At 40.6% G+C, this 24,610-nt stretch overlaps 3 protein-coding genes, 1 long non-coding RNA gene and 3 other non-coding genes across 11 annotated transcripts in view; 5 read left to right on the top strand and 2 right to left on the bottom strand.

Moving 5' to 3' along the window:
* Window positions 1–12,114, top strand: part of abr (ABR activator of RhoGEF and GTPase) — a 121,615-nt gene extending 109,501 nt beyond the window's left edge. For all 5 annotated transcript variants that reach the window (XM_051399978.1, XM_051399979.1, XM_051399980.1 and 2 more), the window contains 7 exons: window positions 5,365–5,424; window positions 5,797–5,906; window positions 6,082–6,221; window positions 6,896–7,030; window positions 7,193–7,298; window positions 7,819–7,972; window positions 10,517–12,114. In XM_051399978.1, coding sequence (XP_051255938.1) covers window positions 5,365–5,424; window positions 5,797–5,906; window positions 6,082–6,221; window positions 6,896–7,030; window positions 7,193–7,298; window positions 7,819–7,972; window positions 10,517–10,606 — 795 coding nt within the window. In that variant the 3' untranslated portion in view covers window positions 10,607–12,114. The remainder of the gene's footprint in view (window positions 1–5,364; window positions 5,425–5,796; window positions 5,907–6,081; window positions 6,222–6,895; window positions 7,031–7,192; window positions 7,299–7,818; window positions 7,973–10,516) is intronic.
* On the top strand, window positions 1,731–1,803 carry trnav-aac (transfer RNA valine (anticodon AAC)). The gene has a single exon. It is a non-coding gene; the product is annotated as a tRNA-Val (tRNA).
* On the top strand, window positions 4,724–4,796 carry trnav-aac (transfer RNA valine (anticodon AAC)). The gene has a single exon. It is a non-coding gene; the product is annotated as a tRNA-Val (tRNA).
* Window positions 12,115–14,775: 2,661 nt separating the features above from the next.
* On the top strand, window positions 14,776–14,966 carry LOC127364761 (U2 spliceosomal RNA). Its single transcript, XR_007885069.1, has one exon. It is a non-coding gene; the product is annotated as a U2 spliceosomal RNA (small nuclear RNA).
* A 1,522-nt stretch (window positions 14,967–16,488) lies between these two features.
* Window positions 16,489–19,263, bottom strand: timm22 (translocase of inner mitochondrial membrane 22 homolog (yeast)). The gene is made up of 4 exons (XM_051400024.1): window positions 18,976–19,263; window positions 18,193–18,389; window positions 17,127–17,199; window positions 16,489–17,036 (listed from the first exon to the last, which is right to left on the bottom strand). The coding sequence occupies exons 1-4, from the start codon at window positions 19,232–19,234 to the stop codon at window positions 16,960–16,962; spliced, it is 606 nt and encodes a 201-aa protein (XP_051255984.1). The 5' UTR covers window positions 19,235–19,263; the 3' UTR covers window positions 16,489–16,959.
* A 155-nt stretch (window positions 19,264–19,418) lies between these two features.
* The window catches only part of LOC127363516 (uncharacterized), a 39,487-nt gene continuing 34,295 nt past the window's right edge, over window positions 19,419–24,610 (bottom strand). Inside the window, exon 2 of the long non-coding RNA XR_007884871.1 lies at window positions 19,419–23,179. This is a non-coding gene — a long non-coding RNA (uncharacterized LOC127363516). The remainder of the gene's footprint in view (window positions 23,180–24,610) is intronic.
* specc1 (sperm antigen with calponin homology and coiled-coil domains 1) overlaps window positions 20,267–24,610 on the top strand; it is a 69,342-nt gene continuing 64,998 nt past the window's right edge. Inside the window, exon 1 of the mRNA XM_051399984.1 lies at window positions 20,267–20,353. The gene's annotated coding sequence lies outside the window, so the exon portion shown is untranslated. The remainder of the gene's footprint in view (window positions 20,354–24,610) is intronic.

The raw sequence follows: 24,610 nt of genomic DNA, 5'->3' as shown, positions 1-24,610 counted from the left end.
CTGATCATCGTACTGGCGCTTGCTTCAAGACTGACACATCATACTTCCTCATGTACTTTTTCAAGTAAACATATGTAGAGATGATCTAATGGCTCACAAATGGTACATGCTGTTAGAGGTAAAGATCACAAATAACCTGAATAGTGACATAATGAGTACGCAATGTCCCCAGAAGGCCTACGAGTGAAAGACATCATCGTAGATCTGTCCAAGACAAACATGAGGGTTCTTCAGAGGACAAAACTGTGACTTAGATCCCAGTCTTTTGATAGCATATGTGAGTTTTGTCACTGCTGCGCTAGATTAAATCAGAAATTTGCTCGTTAGTCTGCATTACAATGGAACAAGGCAGTGTTTTGCATCTGTGTCTTCACCATGTGGGTTTTATGTAATAGATGAATGCCTAGAATGCTGTTTTTGCTTATTTGGAGAAAATAATGAATCCATTTTTACTGAGTCAATTCAAACTGAACATCATACAAAATAGCAACAAGATGATGAGAAAGGAAAAAAACATGAAAGTGTTTGTGTTTAAAGTGCTATTTCTCTCTGTCTGTGGTCATAAGTATAGGATAACTCCTGATTCCGTGTACAGGCTGCAGGCAGGGTCGTGTACATAAATGTAGTACGCGTCTGTGTGTTGCTGTTTACACAGGCAGGCCCTTTAAGAGAATCACACACTCCCTGCAGAGATGCAGGACTACTCTGCAAATCACAACCCTCTGCTGGCTGAAAACCCTCGCCGATTGGCTCAAACAAAGAAGTTAGGGAAGAAGGCGACATGGCAACCGAATCAAAGACCTCACATGGCCATGGTGACATCAGCAGCTGTTGAGTAAAGAGGCTCGCTGTCACTGATGCACATATAAACATTATGCTTATGTGGTTCATTTGTCTAAAAATAGTCATGCTGCTTCTACGCTATGAAGCAAATATACTGTGCAGCACCATGTGTTAGCTGGGGGGGAGGCTCAATCACTGCACAAACAGTTCCTGTAATCCTGCTAAAACCAAGGAGCCGTGCAGTTTGAGCTACGTTCTAATTAAAGGACTAATAAAAAGCTTTCTGCATCTGAATGAATATTTAATCAGCCAGAGAGCAGCAATGGAAAACTGCGATGGAACACAAAGGACAAGTTAAACAGAAATTCATTAGTTTAGCATATCAAAAGATCAGGTTGTTTTGAACATTGTCACCAGCGTGCATTAACTCCAGCACAGCAACAATGGGCTAATTAAGCATGTTAGGGACTTTATTCTTAAAGGCTTTAAACACCATTTCAGTAACTGACTGTTTGGCACAATGTCTTTTCCTTTTAGAGCACACTTACTTAGATCTTTTTTGTTTTAGATCTACATAATAATCAGCACTAGTTTGTTCAGAAATAAATGTGTGCAGAACACCAGTGATTAAATGTGGGTAACATATGATAATAAATGTGAAAAAAAAAATACATTTAAAGGCAGAATTTTTACTGCACACAGAAATCTAAAATGAACTTTTCCGCAAAAATGTCCAAGAATGCTTTTTTTGAACCACGTTTCTGAAGCCTGTGTGTTTTGTAGGAAATGTAAACAGCTCCAGAGGGTTGCAGACCTCTGACTGTCCCGCTGTGTCAGCCTGTTGTTGCTGTCAGTCTCATACAAGCTGCAGGAGTATGTGGCCCACATGTCACATGATGTTGAAGGATTATCTTTATGAAGTGGGTGGGGGGCAGGGTAGGCAGCCGGTTCCCGTAGTGTAGTGGTTATCACGTTCGCCTAACACGCGAAAGGTCCTCGGTTCGAAACCGGGCGGGAACAGCAATTTTTATCTAAAGAACTCCAGTGGCGTATTTCCTTTTGGGCCGAATAAATCTAGGAACAAAGCTTGCTGTCGGTTATGTGTGAACAATGATGTTTATTCATTATATGGTGTAATTGAATGGTTAATAAATAGGCCATACTAGTCCCAGATAACCATTTATGTGACCAGTTTTACCAGAAAAGCAATGCAGTAAGCTTTTTTCTTTTTCTTTTTCTTTTTTTACTGATTTTGTCCTTTTCTGACACATTTCAAAACTCCAATTATCACATTTTCAGAAACTCCACATATCATCCTATAAATCTTTATAAAGATAAATGAAAATGAAAAAAATGAAAGACCATGTGGCAACAAAACAGCTTGACTTATCTTATCTGCTTTGTTCTGTCCCTGCAGGTCAGCACAGGCTTTATGTGCATCCTGGCTCACAGCAGTTTCTTCTTTTGAAGTCTCTTGGTCATGAATCATTCTATTTCTGCCTATGTTGTTCTTGACTGACAGAAAGTCCAACTAGAGGCAAGAAAGGACACTGAAAGCAACCATCAATTTTCTGTAGGGACTGTACAAAGTGGGCCACATCACATGGCAACCACATGCCTCCTGTTGCTTTCTGACTTATTTCAGATGCTCAACACACACACAAAAGAGTGATGAGATGAGGATATATGTATGTGTGTGTGAGAGCATACAGGGGTCAGGTTTAGTAGGCCATATACAGGGTTGAGAGAAAGTAAACGTGCAGCATGGTAACCAGCTGAGCCCCAAACCCTGTACGTGTACAGTATGAACTGCTTACAGAACAATGAGTTCCCATATAACAGAGCCACATGCTGGTTGGATTGCTCTGTCCTCCACACAAACATATTTATTGTATTCTATATAAGGAAAAAGCTTCACTGTGTGCCCCAACTGGAATGCGCACAAATCAGTGTGTTGAGCGGTCCACTGCATTTGAAGTATTTCTGCGCTTTGCTCCGGGCTGCAGTCTGTTCTGGCCTATCCTCAATCATATATCCTTGATAGTTTTCACGGTCCTGCAAAGGGAGCTTTGCCACTGGAGTGATGCGATCCTAATCGGAACCATATCAGCCTGAGGATGTCTCGAAAAAAAAAAAACGTGAGACACTTTTATCTTTTCCTAGACATGTGCATGAATGCGCAGACATATAGTAGATGTTCATGTGCTTGAAATCCCCTTCAAGCATTCCAGTGAACGGAAATTGGTCATTGGACCTTTTATCTTCTTGGAATGAGATGAAAAGGGACTGTACTGGTTTGCTTTCTGCTGGTCCTTAAAAGGTCTGAGAAGGCCTTAAAGTGCAGTAAATGAGCAAGAAGTGAGGCTTTAAAACATATTCTTGGTATCTTATTTGCCTACCCTTAATTCCTTTGTGTCATTTCCTACCATACTGTCCACCTTCAGAGCTTAATTCACTACATTTAGTCAGATTTAGACCAGTATAACAATTTCTTTAACTTTATTTCTTTATTTTTGTTTTCGGTGGGCAAATCTAGACTGCATTACCTTCACTTCTCCCCTCCCTACTCTGTCACATGCAGCCTTCTTCCTGTCAGTTCCCTGGCTGAGCCGTCACTCAGGATAAAGCCTTAAATCCTCTTGCCGAATTGTTGAGGGCGGCTGACTGGACACATCCTCCAATAAGTCACAATTAATTTCCAAGAAATGCAACATTTTGTTCCTAATCGTGAGTGTAATATTTAGTATAAACTAAGTCAGTCTGCGTTCGTGCAGGCCTCTTTAGCCAAACTATTTGCAGTCATCCCTTTAACCCAACTCATTCCCCAGGAAAGGAAAAGGGGGGAAGAAAGTCCTCTCTAAGTATTTTTTAATAATAAAAAAAAAAGTCCAGTTGAGGATATAGTTTTGAGAGGGGTCGATGAGTGTAACCACTGCCTGTAAAGGATCCTCTTTGTTTTTACAACCCTGTTGCAGTACATTCATTTTTAATTAGGTTTTTTGGAAATTAGCAGAGGGTAATAGGAAGGAAATAGGTGGGTTTTTTCACTGAGTCTACTCCGTGGGGTTACAGGAGACGTCAGCAGTGAGTCCTGGATGTTTGCCCAGTTCTCTTCTTGGCAGTAGCTGTGTAAAGACCCAGTTGCAGTGATTACCTGTCCCTCATCTCAAACCAAACCCTGCTGGGAAAGCAGGCTTTAACGATAATAGGAATGCGTGAAACCGATTCCAAATGGCCTTTTTACGAGGTAATGAAATACGCTCACTGAGAACTTTTAATGGTTGCAGCCTAATGCTGACAATAAGAGAAGTGTGCTGCCCTTGTGCTCACCCAGCAATCATTATTTGCCTCTAAGTTGAGCACATCACTATGCAAGGCTTGTAATGATGCAACTGTGTAGTGCAGACGCTAAAATGGCCTATAAAAAAGGCATTAGCTGTTGTGGCCTCACGCGGCGGGTGCAGACTCCAGGAGACTTCAAACAACAACAGCCTGCCATCTATCATGTCTCACAAGGCATCATGGGACGTGCGATCCAGACTTCGAGAATGTGTGTGGTGAAGTAGGCCAAGTGTCTGAGCAAATCTGGAGCCCTTGTTGGACTCCCAAGAGACTGCCAAGGGCATTTGTGGGAAACATAAGCATCTTTCTTTCCCAAAGCAGACTTAGTGAGTGTGTTGTTGTAAAGCAGCAGTGCCCCGGCACAGGCCACAACAACAACCTGACTTTGATCTGGTTTAGAGCTTAGAAATCTGGAGCAGCCAAAAGGTGAACTCTGAAACTGTGATTAATATTCACTCCAAGTCCAAAGTGCCTTCCCTTACCTTCCTCTCAACTTTAAACTTTGTCAGTTGCTGCTTTCCCTCAGCAAGGATTTTTCAATACATGCTTTAAGGCTGTGTTCGCACAGGTTCTGGGTAGGGGAGGCACCTCACAGCCAGTTCCCGTAGTGTAGTGGTTATCACGTTCGCCTAACACGCGAAAGGTCCTCGGTTCGAAACCGGGCGGGAACAGCCATTTTCCCCCCTCCACCAACAACAGGTGGTGTATTTCTTACAAGAATGGGCTTTACATAAGTGCCACTTACAATGATCTCTCTTAGTGGGCGTCCTTCTTACTGAGTGTGATTCTTGTTAAGTGAAATGTGAAGGGTTACATTTGATCGTCACCTTTCACACTACTACTACTCACCATTTGTTTCTGTTTCTTTAGAAAATAACACATCTTGGAAAAAGAAACAAGGAATTATTCATTTTTATAGTTTATTCTGTCTGTCTATAGTTTCTACCAACAAGATAAAAACTGGCTTAATTTTTTTCTTTTAGTAGTACAAATATTCCCTGTGCTTAATGTAGGGAGAGCATTTTGTTAAAACTCTGTTTTGGTTGATTGAATCATCACCTTCCTCTACCTAGATAATGCGTTAGAATTAAGCAAACTGATTCCCTCTAGGTGGCTATACAGGCAGTGACTCCTTACTCTTACTCTTTACTCCCTGTACTGTATGAATGAAGTCATGTGCCCTTATTTGGTCAAAAATCTTATCACTCAATATATTTCTGTCTCTGTTGTGTCTTTCAGCTGGATCCTCAGACAGTGCAGTCCAAGAACTGGCACATGGACGTCATAGAGATGAACGGGGTAAGACACCACAAGCAATTTCACAATTGAAAGGACTTCTGAGCTTAGATAATGACATATATATTTTCATACATACTTTCAATATTGTAATTGAAAGAGTGTGTGTGTTTGGCACATTGTTTTTACTTAACGGCCTGTATCTTAACACTGAAGAAAAAACATCTGTTTGGCTGTAATGTTTACAATAAAATCAAATATGTTGGGTAATGTAATTGAATCAGTAGCTCACTCTAAAAATTTCAATGTCAAACCCCCCAGGACTGTCTCTATGCAAACAAAGACAGAAAAGTGGGTTATAAGGGTCCTAAAGTTCACTTCTGGCTCCTTAAAGGAATGCGGTTTACTTTAGCTGCGTTGTTTGTTCATCATCAGATCAAAGTGGAATTCTCCATGAAGTTTACAAGTCGGGACCTCAGCTTGAAGAGAACGCCGTCCAAAAAACAGAGTGGGGTGTTTGGAGTCAAAATCAACGTGGTGACAAAGTAAGCATATACCTGTTATTGAGAGCAGAACTGGCTGTTACCTTAAAGCTGTTACCTTGAGCTAGCAAACACAGTTCCTCTGAGATGTACGCGGACAGCCAAAAAAAAAAGCCCAGAATTGGTTGTTATGTCCTTTGTGGTAAATCTATATATCTGTGTGTGTGTACGTCCACAGGCGCGAGCGCTCCAAGGTGCCTTACATTGTCCGTCAGTGCATTGAGGAAGTGGAGAAGAGGGGGATTGACGAAGTGGGAATCTACAGGATCTCAGGGGTGGCCACTGATATCCAGGCCCTCAAAACAGCATTCGACACCAGTAAGACTCCACTCATCGTCTCTCTTTGTCTGTCACTCTCTTCCTCCCATCATCCTGACTGGAGAACAAACAATAGTCTATTACCAGCACTATGGACCAACAGATAACAGTACATAGACATAGACCAGAAGCATATTCAACAGGCATATCCCATCAGAGAAATTATAACTTCCCTCTAAGCTGATAGTTTAGTGACCAACATCCAATTATATAATATCAAGAATTTACCTTCTTTGTCCCTAGAAATGTAGTGTGTGCATACAGGCTGTTGAAGGTGTATATAACTGTAGATGTAGAGAGTTTCCTGCAGCCCAGGGGTTTCTGTAATTGAACCCTTTGCTGTAACACTCGGTAGAGGATAGATTAGTGGGAACATGTTAGGGAGACCAGGACAGATGAGGACCAGCAGCTGTCAAGCGTTCAAGTTTTATGTTGTGTAAGAGTCTCTCAGAGTTGGTCACGGGTGTTTTTACGTCAACCAAGATCAAACTGATCTGAGCCCGGTATCACCTTTCCGCATGTCTGCATCTGCCTCCGTCTGTACATGGGTTTTTTTTTTTTTTTTTGAGATTACATCATTCCTGGAGACAGATAGAGCAGCTGTGTTATTGTGAGCCTTTAATAATGTAGTGTTTCCAGTTTCTAATCAGACTGTGTTTGTGTCTGATGTGCAGATACCAAAGATATCCTGATGATGCTGAGTGACATGGACATCAACGCCATCGCGGGAACGCTGAAGCTGTACTTCAGGGAGCTGCCGGAGCCTCTGCTCACCGACCGCCTCTACCCCGCCTTCATGGAGGGCATAGGTGTGTGACCTTTAGTCCCAGAAGTGGGTGCTTTGTCACCAGTGGGTCTTTCTTAGACTTCTACAAAGGAGTTGAATTTGCCCAGCTGGAAGAGATAAGAGCTAACATTAAAGAGCTGTCTTCTCATAATTGGATGTGACATCTTTTTCCTCTCCCTCGCAGCGCTCTCAGACCCGGCAGCCAAGGAGAACTGCATGATGCACCTCCTGCGTTCTCTGCCTGACCCCAACCTCATGACCTTCCTCACTCTGCTGGAGCACCTCAAACGGTACACACACACACGCACACACGCACACACGCACACACACACACACACACACACACACACACACACACACACACACACACACACACACACAGACACCTACTGATCACAGTTAGGCCATCTGTCAGTGAAAAGGAACCCAATCTATTGGTATAATTATAGCTGATTATTCTGTGGACAAACAATGTCTCCACACTCTTTATTATTCTTGAATCTATCCTTAGTTTATATAGTGTAACGAGTACTTTTTCTACATCCCTTCATATGATGTTCCTCTTCCAAAAATGTTTAACCCACTCCAATTCTTGCACCCCACTGATTTATTAATGTTTTCCAAATATCTGCTTTTATATACAAGATACAAAACATTCACTCAACCAGACATAAAGCTTCAGCTTCACATTCAAACCCAAACGTTCCCCAGCACAAGCACAGTGTGTGCAGTTTCTGTATATATTTGTAGTGACTTTCCTTTCACCCCGTCCTCCCTGACTGACGGGCCTGTCGCTGTTTGTTCCTGCAGGGTGGCTGAGAAGGAGCCCATCAACAAGATGTCCCTCCATAATCTGGCCACTGTGTTTGGCCCCACTTTGCTCAGGCCCTCAGAGTCAGAGAGCACGAAGGGACAGCACATCACCTCCGCCTCTGACATCTGGTCACATGACGTTATGGCACAGGTACTACACACAGTCACATTGGAATTTTGGTGCTGCCTTAAGACAAATGAACACATTACATACAATATTAGGACAATACCCATATTTCTCTCTGGTGCCCTCTGTCCCCTTGGTCTTATTAATAGAAACTGAGCAGGGATCCCTGTGCGAGCGTACACAGTAGATGGTAGACTGGTGCGTACATGCACATTTCCTCGGTCGCTGCACGACTTTTCCAGATGAATTTTACTCCCACATCGCTAAGTGACCCGTGTCACTGCGGTCTACTCTCCCAGCTGTATTTAGGCTGCAGGCCATCTATTCATCTCTACTGAGAGATGAGTTTCCTGTGCACAGATTTCTTTTCTTGGAAGAGTAAACAGCATCCAGAGTAAATCATCATAAATATGGCATCATGCACATGCAGGAGGTCCCGTCCGTCCATTACAGTGTAGCTGAGTGTTTGTGTTGGGCCTTATTTAAATTCTAAATGTTTATTGACTAAGTATACAAAATGTCAAACACCAAAGAAAGATGCTTCCGTCACCATATCCTGAATATAATGTCATATGGGGACATGGGTGATGGATTCTCCTCTCATTTTGATAAAAAGAATCCATCCATCCAGCAGTATCAGAGAGAGGGAAACAGTGTTTTAGACAATGTGATCGCAAAACATACCTTCTCTGAGTACTAATATACATATTGTAAATTAAATTACTAGAGAGAAACTGCTTTTCCTGGTAAGCTGCTAGCAGCATTAAAAAAATCAGTCAATCAAATAAAATTTTCCAGACATATGCCCATCTGGTTAAACTGATTAAAGGGGAGATTAATGGAAATTTGTGGAGCAGTACAGGGGGGGACGTTAGACTGATTCACCTGTTTTAAGAAGATTTTCCAGACATACAAAAACATTTTGAAATGTTCAAAAGGTGATTGAGAGTTTACTGACTGCCAGAAGAGTCTTTGTTTCAACTTTATTTAACCAAATTAGTCACATTGAAGTCAGGAACAATGTCAGTCATGTATTTTTTATGGGAGCTGTAGCAAAGCATATAAACAGGAACTACAGAAAAATATCAAGTAACAATGAACAAAGACAGAATGCAGCTACACAGAGATAAAAGAGCAAAGTAAAACTTGTTGCATAATGCTGAATTAAACAATAGTCCAAGATCAAAGCAGCCGGCTCATGAGCCAACCCTACTTAAATATTATTGATGCACTGATACCGATACCAGTATCGGGTCTGATACTGTGCTCATGTACTCGTACTTGTCATCACAAAACTACTGGTAGTACAATACCACACCCAATACCACTTTACAGCAGCATGATGTTATGTAACCTCTTAGTAGTTAAGAAAGTGCGGAACTTCTGATGAACATAAAACATGTTTTCAGAGTCATTGTTAGAACTGGTATCAGCAAGTACCAAAATGTAAATACTTGGTTGGTTTGATTTGGTGCATCCCTATTGAATATTAACTGAAAATGTAATAGTTCTAAGCAGACTTTTATGTAGAGAGAAAAAAGCATGGGAATATATGTCTGTCTGGTTCATGTGTTTGATTTTTAGGAGGAAAAAGTAATGAGGAAGCAGATCCAAGTGACCTTAGAGATAAAACTATGTACCAATAAGAAGTGCACCCATTCATAAAAAGTATAATGACAGCCAGTAATAAATAACTGTTAGACTGATACTTTTAGACTTTTAGTTCTTCAGCATGAACTACTGATGGGGAACCATATTAAAGAAGTTGGAGTAGAAGTGTAGTAGAGTTTTTCCATTATATCAGGAGTTAGTGACTGTAGTTTGGCCCACTTTTCAACACGGCCAGCAGTTGCAGCAGCGGTTGTCACACACAGCTTATGGAGGCAATCAACATTAAGGTGCATGAAAACCCACAGAGTGATAACTGAACACACACAATTTACAATTTATAGATTTACTTTGACTTACATTTCCAAAGGATATCATTATTTCCTTTGTCCATTGTAAATAAACATCCATAAATCAGCTTCATTAAATCATTAAAAAAGAAAGAGTCTCCTAATAACTTCAGAACTTCCCTAAGAATCATCATGTTTTTAAGTTTTGTAAGTGGTCCAGTGATAGCTGTTTGTACAACCATGAATACTCTGCAAACAGGAACTGCTAACTAACCAAAAGGTAAACAACCATAGGCTAAAAAAAAACTTCTGCAGTTGTAGTGTGAGTTACCACAGCATATCTCAAACATTATACTTCCTGTTTACATCCCCCAAGTTATTGTGGGAACTGTTGTTCCAAAACTAAATAGACGTGACAAAATCTATTAATATTAACTTCTTCCATGATGCACTAGCAATATTTTGTAACATAAATAAGGCGCAGAATGTCTAGTGGGGTGAGTCTGACAGGGGCTGTTGGGGGGAGGATGATTGATGGGGGTCTCCCACAGTGTCACACTTTGAAAGCCCTTGTGTTAGATTGAGGAGTAGACAGAGACAACCAGGACAATATGGTTTAGCTTGGATGAAATAGAGGAATTTCTAACAGACTTGTTTTCCCTCTTCTCAGGTCCAGGTGCTGCTCTATTACCTGCAACATCCTCCCATCACCTTTGCCGAACTGAAGCGCAACACGCTCTACTTTTCCACTGACGTTTAATCCCCACCCACCTCCCTCAGGGCACCATCTGGAGTGGAGAGTGTGAGAGACTCCATACAAATCTTGGTCCCCGCCACTCGGTCCTCCTGCTTCACCTCTCCTCCCAGCAGGCAGCTCATCTCGATTGTACAGCCCCCGCCCCTCACATCCCTCCTGTCTACACCCCCCAAACCAACCACGTCATGTCCCTTCCTGTCCCTGAAAAGAGATGGAGCAGACCACGTAGGGAGGTGGTGAAGAAGATTCCCTGGCCGTCTAGTAGTCACACGTCATGTCCTGTTTGTAATGTGAGGAGAGCAGAGCCAACCCCCCCGCCTCCCACCGACGAGACGACCAGGCATTATGGGACAGCTGTGGGAAAGGTCGAGGGTGGGGGGGGCCCGGAGGCCATAGCCTGGTGCGGTGGCACAGGATCACTCCCGTGTGTGTCATGGTGTCATCTAGTGAGCCCTTCCCAGACACTGGTTTGATGATCTCTGAAACCAGTCGAGTCCTCCAGCTTTGTTTTCCTGATCAGAGGCATTCCAGAAAAATGGCATTTACATGTTTAATAATTATGTTCAACAGATATTTTGTTTCCTTTTTCAGTCTTTCTGGCTTTGTGCATGTGCGTGGTAGAGGAGGCTGGTGTGTGAGTGACTACGTGGATGTACTTGTACTGGAGGAGTGAGTGAGTGTGCGTGTGTTTAAGGGACTATGAGAACTTGTGAGGTTTAGAAGTGGCTGGGAAGCCATCCTAATAAATGGCTGGTGATGTGTCTCTCTGTACTGACAGACATGAGAGAACTGCCCTCCCCAGTGAGTTTTGGCCAAATTAGCCCTATTTATTTTGAATATATATAATATGTGTGCCTGTACAGTTCTGTGCAACTAGAGAAATGCTCTAAGGAGTCTGTTTTTTGAAGTTTATTCAGGTAGTGATGTTATTTTTAGTCTGATTTTCTCATTCACCATGTCCATGGTTGGTAAGCTGTACTGATAAGATCACCAGAAAGTCAGCCAATTAATTTCAGATCACTTTGTAGAGAAGAAAAGGGCACTCTGTGAGGGTTGTTGGGGTATAAAAAAAACACGATTGGAACATTTAGCTTTTTTTCTTGTTGTTTCATTGCAAGCTTGTTCCAAGTGTCTTACTGCACCAGTATAATCTATAGGATGATTTGTGTAGTTGCCCTCATTGCATGTTCAGCTTGTCAATCAAACCAGGCCGGGTAACACAAAGGTAGGTTGTCTCTGCAAGGCCCTCGCTAAGACTGGCAAACGCCCATCTCTGCTCTGTACAAAGCCAACCTTTCTGCTATCAAGCCTGCGACATATCTTAAATTACTGTAAGCACTGCTAGATGAGTACTATTTGATATTTTTAATATAAGATTAAAATAAAATAAAAAATGTTGTATTTTACTTCCTTTGAGAAGAATTTCAATATACTGTAATATTGAGGCTAAATGTTAATGTGAACTTTTCCCCCCCTTTTTTAGTAAAATAAAAGTTACCAAAACACTCTCACTTTGTGTCCGTGTGTGTTGATATTTAACATTTACAATATTAATAATACTTTCTGTCTGGGAACAATTGATCAATAACATTATAACTAATCATGATACAAAATGCTACATCATAACATTTGAATACCAATGTACTGTACAATGATGGTGATTAAATGGAGCACATGGATATAATATCCATCCCATCCTGACTATCTTCTATCTTTTATTTTTTATATCATACACCAAAATCATTCAGCAGCTAAAACATTCACAGTTGGACAAGTTGACTTATCCTGAAAGATTCAACTTCATTTGGATATTTAAAGTTTCAGATCTTTGCACCTTGCACCCCCTGGTGGTCAGTTTTACAAATGGTTTAAAGGGACCAATGGCTGTAAAATGTGTTGTAGCTACACCAGTGCGATTTGCCCCTGATAATGGTGAATGCTTTGGGTAGAAGGGCAAATCTAATCTGTATATGTTGATATGTTGCTTATACCAACCACTAAACCTCCTTGCAGCCCTGCAAACATTACCACAGTGATCCAATGAGATCCAAACGTTATATCCAAGTTAGTCCAATGAGAGTGAACAATGAGTGAAGGTATTTTACAAACTTCATGGTAAGGTTGTAACAGAGCATTTAAACCTGCAGGACATTCTTTATCTCCTAGATCTGTGTGATATGTGCTTGGATAGATGATAAGAGGGATGTTTTTCAAAAGGTCATTTGAGCCCACTGACACTCCCACAATAGAGTCAAGAGTGACTTTACAGAGAGACCCAGTAAGTAACCGGGTACAAATATGGGCCAGTAATAAATAACTAGTTGTTTAGAGTGAAATGTATATTAAATATAAACACATTTATATGTGTCATGAAAAAAGTTAATATTATATTATTCCATATTTGTTTGGCATATGTTTTCTCTGCCCCAGTGGCTGCGAGCAACCCAGGGTTCAGCATCTGATAAAGTCTGATATAATATAGGCTTTTACCTGATTGATACAGATGTTTTTGTGAGGCCAAACGTAGGAGTGAAGCATTTTGTGTTTCATTGAAGCTCCATAGAAAAATAGATCTGCCACATTAGTCAGTGATTCAATTAGTTGTCAACTATTAAATTAATCAACAACAATTTGATAATCGATCAAATGTTTTAAGTCATTATTTAAAATAAAATGACCAAATTCTCTGATTTCAGCTTCTCAGTTAGGAATATTTTTTGGTTATCTGGTTTAGTCGTCTATGACAGTAAACTGAAAACCTTTGGGTTGTGGACAAAGCAAGACAATTGAGAACGTCGCCTCTGGCTTTTGGGACACAGTGTTTTTTAACATTTTATGAACCAACTAAAAGATTAATCGAGAAAATTATCAACAATTTAATCACAAATTAATTTTAAAAGTTGGTAGTTGCAGCCCTAGTGCGAAGTGAGTGAAAGCAAAAGTAAAATGCAAGTACACAACACGTCCTTAGAATGAAACATTGACATTCACATTAATATGAACACGTATTCTATATTATTTTAACTCCTACACAACATTTTTTTACAGTGAGAAGTGCACACAGTCTTTAACTTCCTGATCCACTCACAGGGGGCCCTTCTGAGGGGTCTGAGTGACCTGACCCCCCTCCAGCATACCCCGGACGACGTTTCAGGACCAACAGCGGGTTTAAGTAAGCTCATGTATCTGCTGTATCCTTTACCGTAAACCAGCCTCGGTCGAAACCAAACGATGAGGCCGCAGCTTGTTTCGGGGGGCTGGTTGCAGACATAATGGCGGCGGTTGGCTAATTAACGACATAAATAACAGCGTGGTTGATTCTGCAGCCTCTGGAGATACTTAAACAAAAATGTTCTGCTTCAAAAAGTTCCTTTCATCGTGCAGGTGTAGGTGTGAAACCTGCCAACGCAATGAGATAGGTCAATAGGCGGGGTGGGGGGGATGTGGCTAATGTGGCTTAATCCAGTTCACTTTAATGAACGACCTCAAGTTCATGTTGTGAGGCTTAAATATTTATTGTTAAGTTCAATTTAGTTTACTGAAAACGCAGAAAAAGACACAAGTCCTTTCTCTCAGGTTTGTAGCCTGTGGAGGACTTGAGCCATCACACAGTCTGTCATTAATAACGTTACATACGAATTGTATTTCATTGTATTTCACTGTATTTCATTGTATTTCATTGTATTTCATTGTATGTACATGCAGCAGGCCGCAGGGTGCAGTTCTCTCTGTTCTCCACTAGAGGGAGCGTCAGTTCCGTTTGTTTTGTCTGTCAGGCAGTTAAATAAACCTTATTTTCTATCCTCAGAGAAGACTTTTTACATGATTGAAGTGTATTTTCGCATGTATTATTCAGGCAACATTACTTTTGTTTACAATAGAAGTTACAGCTCTCTTTATGATAGCAGCTCTCGCGTTTTAAATTCCTATTGGACTACATTGTCACATGACCAGGAAGTGTTGTTTTTACGTGAATATGCGACAGCCTTATTTCGTTAAAATGACACGTTTTGTCGCTATTTTCTGCTTTTTATTATATGACTATGTTTTATAAGGTAGTGTACTCGTTTCTGTCTTATTAAGTGAAATTGTTACTGAAACTAAAAAATTGACACCGTCAGTGAGAGTCCTGGTGCGGGGAGTGGGATCCTTCCCGCCGACCGTCGTTCAGCATCGCTTCTCGGCCTTTTGGCTAAGATCAAGTGTAGTATCTGTTCTTATCAGTTTAATATCTGATACGTCCCCTACCCGGGGACCATATATTAAATTGATTTTTGGAACTGGGAGATGGAATAGGGGCTTGCTCCGTCCACTCCACGCATCGACCTGGTATTGCAGTACCTCCAGGACCGGTGCACCCCCCCCCTCTTTGTGTTTAATGTCAATGAGATAGACATCATGAGTTAATATGGAGTTATGTAATTGTCCCATTAAGAACTCGCCGTTGATGGGTATTGTGTGTTCTCTTTGTTTAAGAGCAAAGGGCTTTAAGTGGAGACGTGTTATGTGTGTATGTGTGTGAGTGTTGATTGAGAAAAGGAGATTGTAAAAGGATTGTGCTCACTGCTCTGCCCACAGTTGACAGGAATGTGAAAATATCCATTAATGAAGTCCTCATTGCTCTCTGGTTCTGCCTGTTTCCCATGTGTTCACTTTATTTCAGGTAATCTATATTATTTATTCTTACTGTAGAAACATTATGTAGATATTCAATAATTAGTGACTTTATTAGGCACACCGAGCTAAAACTAATGCAGTCTAATATAACAGTCCTGAAATAAATCTTCCCTTTAATGAAGGTTTTACTTTATAGCACTGGTTCCCACCCCCAGTAGGGGTCGCCAGAGCTTCACGTGCTCTGTAGATTGAAAGTGTCCATGTTACAAACATATAGCATGATGGTTCTCTGAAGCACGTTTTCAGTATTTCTGATATCAATAAACAGGTTTGTGTTGTGTTTCCTCAGTCTATACAAACTGTAACACCCATATTGGGAAATAATTAATAACCTGAGCTTGTTGTCTGAATGGATAATGAAAGTCTTACCAAAAAGTAACTAACTAATTCAACTACTCTTAAATGAAAATGGGTTATACTCATAATTTATAAAAACATCCTCCCCTGGTGTATATGTAGCTCTGTAAAGGCTCTGTTGGTCCTCCAGAGGTCTTATGGTGGAAACCTAAAATCATTTTCCTCTGTAAACACTTAAATTTGTACTTCAACTCATTATAATTATGACTAAAGGCAACATTACTGTAAAACTTCTAATAATAGCCCTTGCACATTCCTTTAGCACAAACCTGTTGCTCAGTAAAGATGGAAATACTATGTGATGCTGCTTCTCCTGAGTTTTGTTCACCAACTAACAGCTTGAATTTCAGGTTGTACTTTTTTCTCTGTGACACTTAAAGGTGAACATGGTTTTGCCAAAGATTTACAACACCCAGCATACAGACAGTGAGCAACGGACAATATTCACAACTTGGATGAATATTAATGAAACAGTTGGGAGCACTTTCTTCCCGTCTACCATGCTGATAAATCTGAATGAATTATACTTTGGTGCCCATAGTTTCTTTAAAATTAACGAACGATTGAATTGTGGAAAATCTTACCAATCTAGCGATGTGCAGCATGTCCATTTTATTTGCACAGGCAATCTAAGCACCTTCAAATTTGCAAGTGGCTTTTATACATCCAGATAATTTCTATAAAAGGCTAGTAAGGTAGACCTGTTTCTATTTGGGACTGCTTTTATTAGAAGTTTTACTGTACATAGATTATACAAATTAAAACTAAAATCAAAACTGTTATGCAATTAACAATTTTATGGTCATGGACACATGTAAACTTCATCAAGAAAAAAAGTCCTGAATGCACAATTTAACAAAAAAACCCTCTTTAATATAAATGCTCCTGATGGTGATTAGTTATTGACACATCATACCAATGTTCTACAACAAGAACAGTGTTTATCTGAGTCTGATCTCAGCTGGTCGAGACTCAGACCGAAGGTGATTTGTGTTCAAAATTATACCTTCGACACAGAGGCAGATCCACTCTGCTGTTTCTGGAGATTCTCCACAGGAAGTTGGTCTGCTTTGCTCAAATTGTCCGTATGATAAAAGTAATGAGACACTGGGAAATACATACAGGTCTTCTTCAGCCCACTGTGCATTCACTGAACAGCACTGTACACACACAGGAACCTGTCACTTCCATCACATACATCACTTCTGCTTTTGCAGCAATCCTCCATGTGCAGGTAAATATTCACAAGGTGGGATTTGTCACAGGGCCGGTCCAGATGTGCACCGATTAAGTTCTTGTCCATAGAGCCACTCTTTAGTGGTTCACCGCAAATAATATTCAATGGCAGCAGAGAATGCAGCAAATCCTCCACATCCCAGCACCCCAGCCTTCAGACCGGCTGCAAAATACAAGAAGAATGAATGTGAGGACAAGAGAAACATACTACCTTCATTTTAAAACCTCACAGTAAATACACCAGGTAACGTACCACGAAATCCAATAGCTCCTCCAGTTACACAACCGCTGTACACTGCGTTCTTCCAGTCAGATTTACCTCGGTGCTGCAAATCAATAACAGGTGTAATGTTATGTGACGCAGATGGAAAAAAACGCCAGTGAGGACTTCCAATCAGAATTATAAGTTAGCATCTTGTTATATCTGAACTGTATTCATTTGACTGAGTGAGCTGTTGTTTTTTTTTACTTTGTAAGTTAAGTACTGTACATGTGGTAGCGTTGTGCTCATAATCAGTTTAAAAATGAAAAACAATAAGCACGCTGGCACCAGAGGGCGCTATCAGACCATTTTGATTGAGTTAAAAAAGCAGAACTACCATAAAGTTCTCAAAAAACCTTCAAACATTCAACATGGGATATTGGACTGTATTACAGTAACAATATTAAGATTAGCATTTCCTTATTTTGGCTGTAACGCCTTGATAGATTATCCCTGAGCTTTTTTTTTAACAATATAGAAGCAAATATACTGTTGTCTGGACACAACAATTATATATGAATAATTCATAAAAGACGAGTAATCACAATAACAAACATCCAAAGGTGGCTCATATTAGTTTCAATGCTTGTTAGCACATTTATTCACCTCATTTTATTGTGTTTGTCGTCATGATTTTCATATTGTTCCTGTTGACATATTAAATAATTCTGCAGTTTTTCGTACTGATGCTCCACTTACTTGACCAGAAATTTGGTCTATTGGGTGCTGTGGTAGTAAAATCATGTAACTAATACCTTCTAGCAGTGTTTACATTATTTTGTCTAGTCCCTGTTTAATGAAATCCTCTGAACTCATTTATTTCTTTGGTTTGTTCAGTTTAGTTCTCCTGTTGAGCAACCTGAAAATAATTCATTGTTATTTTATTCATTAAATCTAATCTTACAGTGGACTTACAGTAGTATCATATTCACATAATGAGTCTGTTTTGTCTGTCAAAGTCATTAGTTTCAGTCATGTTTATGAAGCTGTGTGGTTATATCCAACATCAGTATGTCACCTAGAGCCCCACACAATGATGAGAAGTGGTGTGACCTACTGATTCTATGATGCACTCTGTACAGGAGAACATGGCGCCCACGATGGCGAAGTTCTTGGCGTACGACATCCCCCTCTGGCCCATGTCTTTGAGGACTTCTCGTGCTGTCGGAGTTCTCAGAGGGTCTTTAGGGTCGAAGCCAACATTGGTATCAATGCCTGCTGTGAAAACACCGAAAGCTCCTCCGAGTACAAACCCTGTGGAGAACGAAAACACCAACATGAGTGTCTGCACAATACATCAAAACATTTACTGACCTGAAGAAAGATAAAAGTTATTGATCATGTATGAGTAATGAAGAGGAAATATGGCAGGACTGCAATTGACAATTATTTTTTGTAACAGATGAATCGTCTGATCTATAAAATAGTGAAAAGTGGACATCACAGATTCCCAAACTCCAGGGAGTCGTCTTTTAACTGCTCCTGTTGTCAGACTAACAGTACCAAACCTTAATATAATCTGTTTACTGCACAGGAGGAAAAGACAAGCATAAATGAGAAGCTAGGGTAGGGGATGCTTTACATTTTTGCTTAAAAAATGCCTTAAACCTTTAATTGATTATAGCCAGTTTTCTGTCAATCAGCTGATAATTTCAGCTCCACATTATGGGCCCTCATACTGAAATCCCACAAGAAGTCCCAACCCCACAGTCCCTTTCAAACTAACTGTGAAGTTAAAACAATTACACCTGGCTGTAAACTGAAGCCGGGCGGGCAAACATAAACACCCAGATGTTGAGCAGCTGTAATACGGTATATATTTATAATGTTAGTGCCTTACCTCCCACACAGGCCAGAACCGCCTTGAAGGCGCAGCTCTCCATTCCCCTCTCGATCATCTTCTGCTCGTCGCTTTTAAGAGGCACCGGCAGCCCCCCCATAACGCCGGGGCTCAAGTCCTTTACGGGCCTCTTGTCCCCGATCAGATGGTCCAGGATCATACTGTACTGTAACGCTGGGCTGTCCATACTCGGACCAGCCGAAGCTGGACCTTGTGAGTCGGAGCCAGCAGCGCTTGCAGCACCCGTGGAGGCAGCCATGTTTCTCAATGACAGTCCTTTAGGTAAATGTAGTCATTGAAGAGCGAGTGCTGATTCGTCACATATTTAATGTCTGAGAACCGAATTAATCATAATCACAATTAAAGCATACGTATTTGTGTAATGACATAAATGCACAGCAGCAGGTGAAACCATGTATATTCTAAAAGTATTTTAAAAGTCATTTTCTCTCATCATGGGATTTATTTAAGTTCGTGTCAGCACATTCGACACAACCTACCAACGTGACTTCGACATCACCCTGCGGTAAATCGGACCTTCATCGGTGTTATGCAATGTTTTTGTTGAAACTTTATGATCATTTTGGAGTTAGTAGTTCGTGTATTGTTGAATTGTATTGGACTATACACGCGTTGCGCCTCACTTAGCCTGTATCAATAGGGGTATACTATCATGAATCATCTTATGGTTTTAGTATAATAATTTAAATCTGATATTAGAAACACCTCAGAATCATCTGAAATAAATCCTATATCTGTGCTGTGTGAATGTATCGGCCTACATTTTGTTTTTATTGCAAATGCGTCAGAGATGCGGTAATTCTATAAGGGATGACAAAATATTACTAAAACCCATACAATCCAATACAACAACAAAAGACTGCACTGCCTCCAAATTGGCATAAAGACTTAATATGGTATGGTCGGGTCTGTTTGCATGTGATTGATTTTTATTTGCCGCGTATTTCAGTGTGGAGGCAGTTTTGTTGACACATTTGGTACAGAAGATATGAAAGACTATCCCATGTCCAGCATTCATTCCACTGACAGTATATATAATTCATTCCCATCAAGAAATTCAATAATAAAAAAAAAAAACAATAAGTAAGTAGTCCTAAATACACAGACATGAACGATTTTAGACGTATATATAAAATATCTTTGAATGTACACTTGGAAAACCTGTAATTTCACCAATTCCCAGCGTCTAACACAAAAACTACATTTCCCAGAAATCTCTCCGAGCACTGCGCCAAACCTGCTTCACGCGCTCCACCTACCGGCTCCAGCACGGGCCGGCGGTGACACTTTAATGACTCGCGTGCGTGAGGCGGCGGCAGCAGCATCCTGATCAAACAACCGCCGCAATACTGAACAGGTGAGATGAAGCTAGAGGCTAATACTCATTTATGTCTGCCCGTCTACAGCTTCTTCCCTCTTCTGTCACCAATTGGTGGAGTTAAAATGTGTAAACTTTACCGTTAACGCTTTTCCGTTGTCGTTGGACGTTAACGGAGCTGTCAGAGAGAGTCGCTCGGGATCAATTGGTCTGAGCGGCGACGTCAAACGGACTTTGATGACAGCTTGGATGTTGTGGACATTTCTGCTCCTGTAATTTAATGACTGTCATTGTGAAGCAGACGTGTCGCTCCTGATATGATATAATGAGCCGGAGGATGTGTCACTGTGTGGCTGTAATGTTGGCCAACAGAAAGTCGTATAACGCTATTTTCAGTGTTACATGGCTTCAATATTCCTCCTGAATGTCTCAGTTCACTTGCTAACGTTGCACCATGTGGAGTCGTGAGTTCAACAGGATTCTTGTTCGATCAGTGCTCCCCATCTGCTTTATAAATATCCCTTTTATTGGTTCAATCCCTACCCCACCGTGGTTATAAGTAAAAGCCTTAATGCACTGATAGTATTGTTCTACCTGATAACTCTATGAATGTTCTCCTGTGTGGAGGGACATGCCTGTTCTCTCCACAGGTCAGTGAAGACACTGCAGCTTACGCTCCACCACCTTTAGGAAATTCATAATCCTAAATGGAAAGTTTTTATATTCATGTGAAGTCTTTTGTTAGATTTCCTCTAAATCTTATTTCCCAGCATGAAGGTCTAAATGCAGCTTCAGAGCCTTCTCCACCGTGCCAGGAATATATATCTGGAGGAGAAGTGGCTTTTATCTATTTATAATTTTGTTAGCACAGAAGTAATCAAATGTAAACATACTGAGTCCAAAATACTGGAGCCAATAGAACACCCACTATGTGTAAGGTTTTAATTTTATACTGTAAAGTCCCCTCAGGTTGCTGAAACCCCCAAATTCTTCCCATCAATCCAGATGACATGACTTCAGTGGTAGCTACCACTGAAGTCATGTCCTGAGCTCAAGTTCTTTTAACAATACACATATTTAGTTTTATCATTATATTACAAAGAATATATCAATGAAAGGTTTAATCTGAGATCTTTATAGGCGCTGTTTAGCACCTTCTTTGTAGGATTCCCATACTTTCCTTCCTGACACAAACCTGGGAATATACTGGCGGATCAAGTTACAAATTCATTTACCGAATAAGCTCTACTGCTCAAGCTTTCCTGTGTTTTAATGTAAATTTCACATTTTGCTGGCAATGGCAAGTTGCCTTTGGAACCACTTCAGTGCGCTGCGAGCAGTTTTTCTTCACATGATCAGTCAGCCGTTTGTTCCTCATTAGATCAGTGCCATGTGAAGCACTCAAACAAGGTCTTGTTGTGTTTACTGTGCTTATTTGTTAAGGTTTGCTGTTTATGTTTTTAATAGGTACTTAAATGCTTCAATATAGCAAATTATCCTGACTAAGCTCCTGTGTGTAATTCTACTCTTGCCACGTAACATTGACTTGTAAGTGTTCAGAAACATCAGATCACTGTCTAAAATAGTGAATGATAATAATAATAATAATAATTATAATAAACTATTACCATGGCTTGCTGTGCAGCATAATTGGACATCTCAATAAAGACAAAAAGTGAAGCTGTAAAAAAATCCTAATTGCAGAGCTTACGTTGTAGTCTTATGTTTATAGAAGAGACCAGCCTTGCAGTGGTGCGCGCTCGGATCCTTTGGGAGAAACCAAATGGGCAACAAATGACAGCTTTCACTCTCTTCTGTTCCTTTTGATTATGCCCGGAGAAAGGAGACTTCAAATATGAGCAGCGCACCAGTCATTTATGAGGCAGTCAATGTGAATGTTGTTTGTAGGTAATTACACCCTCGGTTTTTCTCATGGTTAACCATCCAAGAAGGGGAAATAGTTGGAAATCTGTCTTTGCCTTCTGGGCTGTGTTCGGGGACAGTCTGTGCTTGACACAAAAAAGCACCAAGGGAGGCTGGTCTGATGGGCAGTAAGACTATAGCACTGACTAATGTGGATACATACAGTTTATTAATCATTGACATTTACTGATAAGTGTTGTGTGAAGAGGCTTCTGTCTTTCCTGTGTCTATGATGTCTGCTGTAAGGGTGTAGCTACAAAAACTACATGAACACAACTAATAGGATTGCTTAATTTGAAATCTGTCTGTTTGGGTTTATTATGATTTTGTGAGGCAGAAGCGTCTCTTTCCTTGACTCATACTTGCAATGTCCTTGTAGAGCCTGGAGCGGTGATTCTCCCTTGTCTTTTCTATAGCTGCTCATCCTCTGTTCAACTCATTATCCAGGTAGTTCCTGTCATTGGCTTGCTATTTATAGCCAGGGGTTATGTGGGGAGCACCCATGTCCAGTTGTACAGCGGTGCTATGGCTTGTTTTTGTTAGATAGGAAATGATACCTTGACCGCTCGGCTCAATGGGAAGAATTAAATGTATGTGATTGTGTTTTTAAAGGGAATTCAGGGTCTCCTCTCATCGCTGCCCCACATACTCAGGAATATCTTCTACCATTGCTGGTGTCCTGGATTCACTTTTGTTAAGTACATGCTCAGGGACTGTGAGTAGAAAATTAGCAGCAGCACTGAAGTCTTTCATCCACATGCTGAAACTGACATTTGTGAAATGAGTCAGGGTGGGGGTGGGGTAACAAGATTCGGAGTGACCTTGTCCAGCTGTGGTAAGAGGGGTGAAGGGCAGAGACTGCAGTAATGTAGTTCTGTACACTGTACGTCAGATGCTTACTGCTCACTTCAGATGCTGAATACGCCAGATCCCAGTTATTACCTATGGAAGGAAATGCCACCATATTAATGCGCTGTGGGGTTATAATAATTCTAAGATGACCATCTGGGTCTCACACTTTCACACACAAAGTGCACACTTTCCAAACCCTCCGTACCCCAATATGACCAGCAAGTGCTTATGACTCATCTAAAAGCTGTGTGGAGAGACAATCATTTGCATATCTAAATATGTGGACAAACCTTTGTCTAATTTATTGGGTCAAAAAGTACTGATCAGACATTTAAGTTAAAATCAAGACTTGGAATTGTATAAATTCTTACTTTTAAACAGTATGTACACCCTTGATTTCTGCTCAGTAATGCAGTAAGTAAGTTTATTAAAAAACACAATGTGAGATTGTGGGAATAAATGTGTGTGTGCAGAAGTATGGCCTCCTGGCGGCTGTGAGGATTTTGAGTTGGGAGGGATTGAGAGAGATTAAAAATGACTACCAGTGTGTGTCAGCATGAAACTTCGGCCACAAGGAGTCATTGGTGGGGCGCCCATCTTAACCAAAACACACACGTTGGCCACAGTAATGAGATGGAGGATCTAAGAGGCTGCTGAGCCTGTGGGCAGTTCTCCTGAACCTGATGCTGAGTTCATCAAGTTCATTAGTTGCTGTGTAGTGTTAGCTTGTATCGACCTGTCAATCAATGTGGAGTGACAATTAAGTGTTTTGAACTTTGTCAGAGAGGGGCAGTTATATAAGTTTATACAAGTCCAGAATACTGTCTTGATAGGGCAAAATGGACTCATTTATGAACCGGTTTAGTGATGAGATTTTATCTTAAGTAATGTCAAGCAGTAGTCTTTATTTGCAAAAATGTAGTCGAGGTGGAAATGACTTTATCTCTAAACAAACTCAAGACTAGATAGAGAATTTCCTGCTGGTTATGTCAGAGTAGAGCAGTTTTGGAAGCGTGTGCAGGTCAACAAGTGCACAGACTGTGTGCCGGTCTATAAAGGGACCAATTTCCCAGGCATACATTATCAGCTAAAGCCATTAGGAACTAATGGTCGAATGCAATGTGTTGCTTAAGGTGCAAGTTGTTTTCTTGAAATGAGATATAGTATTTTTTAAAGAATCAAAGCTAAATGGGGCCTATTCTCTTGTGTATTGACTCAAAGTGAGCAGTGAATACATGACACGCAAATATGCTTGTGCCTGGTTGGTTGTAGATGTGGTACCAGAGACTGGGAATAGTTCATGAATCCTAAGCAACATGACTGTCCAGTCCAGCTAAGGCACTTCATGCTTATACAGTAGCTTGAATTATAGTTTAATACTCTGAGATCAGATTACCAGATCATTCTTGTTCGTCTCAATGTGCCATTTATTTTAGCTTTTATTTTCTGTGAATGTTGACCCTCTTGTTTGTATCAGGATTAGTTTTCACTCTCTTCATCATGAGGATCTTAGGAAAATAC

The sequence above is a fragment of the Dicentrarchus labrax genome, unplaced genomic scaffold, assembly GCF_905237075.1.
Source record: "Dicentrarchus labrax unplaced genomic scaffold, dlabrax2021, whole genome shotgun sequence".
Taxonomy (NCBI): domain Eukaryota; kingdom Metazoa; phylum Chordata; class Actinopteri; family Moronidae; genus Dicentrarchus; species Dicentrarchus labrax.
Note: the sequence above shows the minus strand (reverse complement) of the source record. Positions and strands in the feature narration are given on the sequence as shown.

Coding starts and splice junctions, on each gene's coding strand:
- timm22 (XM_051400024.1), bottom strand. CDS start 19,234: ATGGCTGCCTCCACGGGTGCTGCAAGCGCTGCTGGCTCCGACTCACAA. Junction 18,390..18,975: donor GGTTCTGGCCTGTGTGGGAG/GTAAGGCACTAA, acceptor CGTTCTCCACAG/GGTTTGTACTCGGAGGAGCT. Junction 17,200..18,192: donor CAGAGTGCATCATAGAATCA/GTAGGTCACACC, acceptor ATTGATTTGCAG/CACCGAGGTAAATCTGACTG.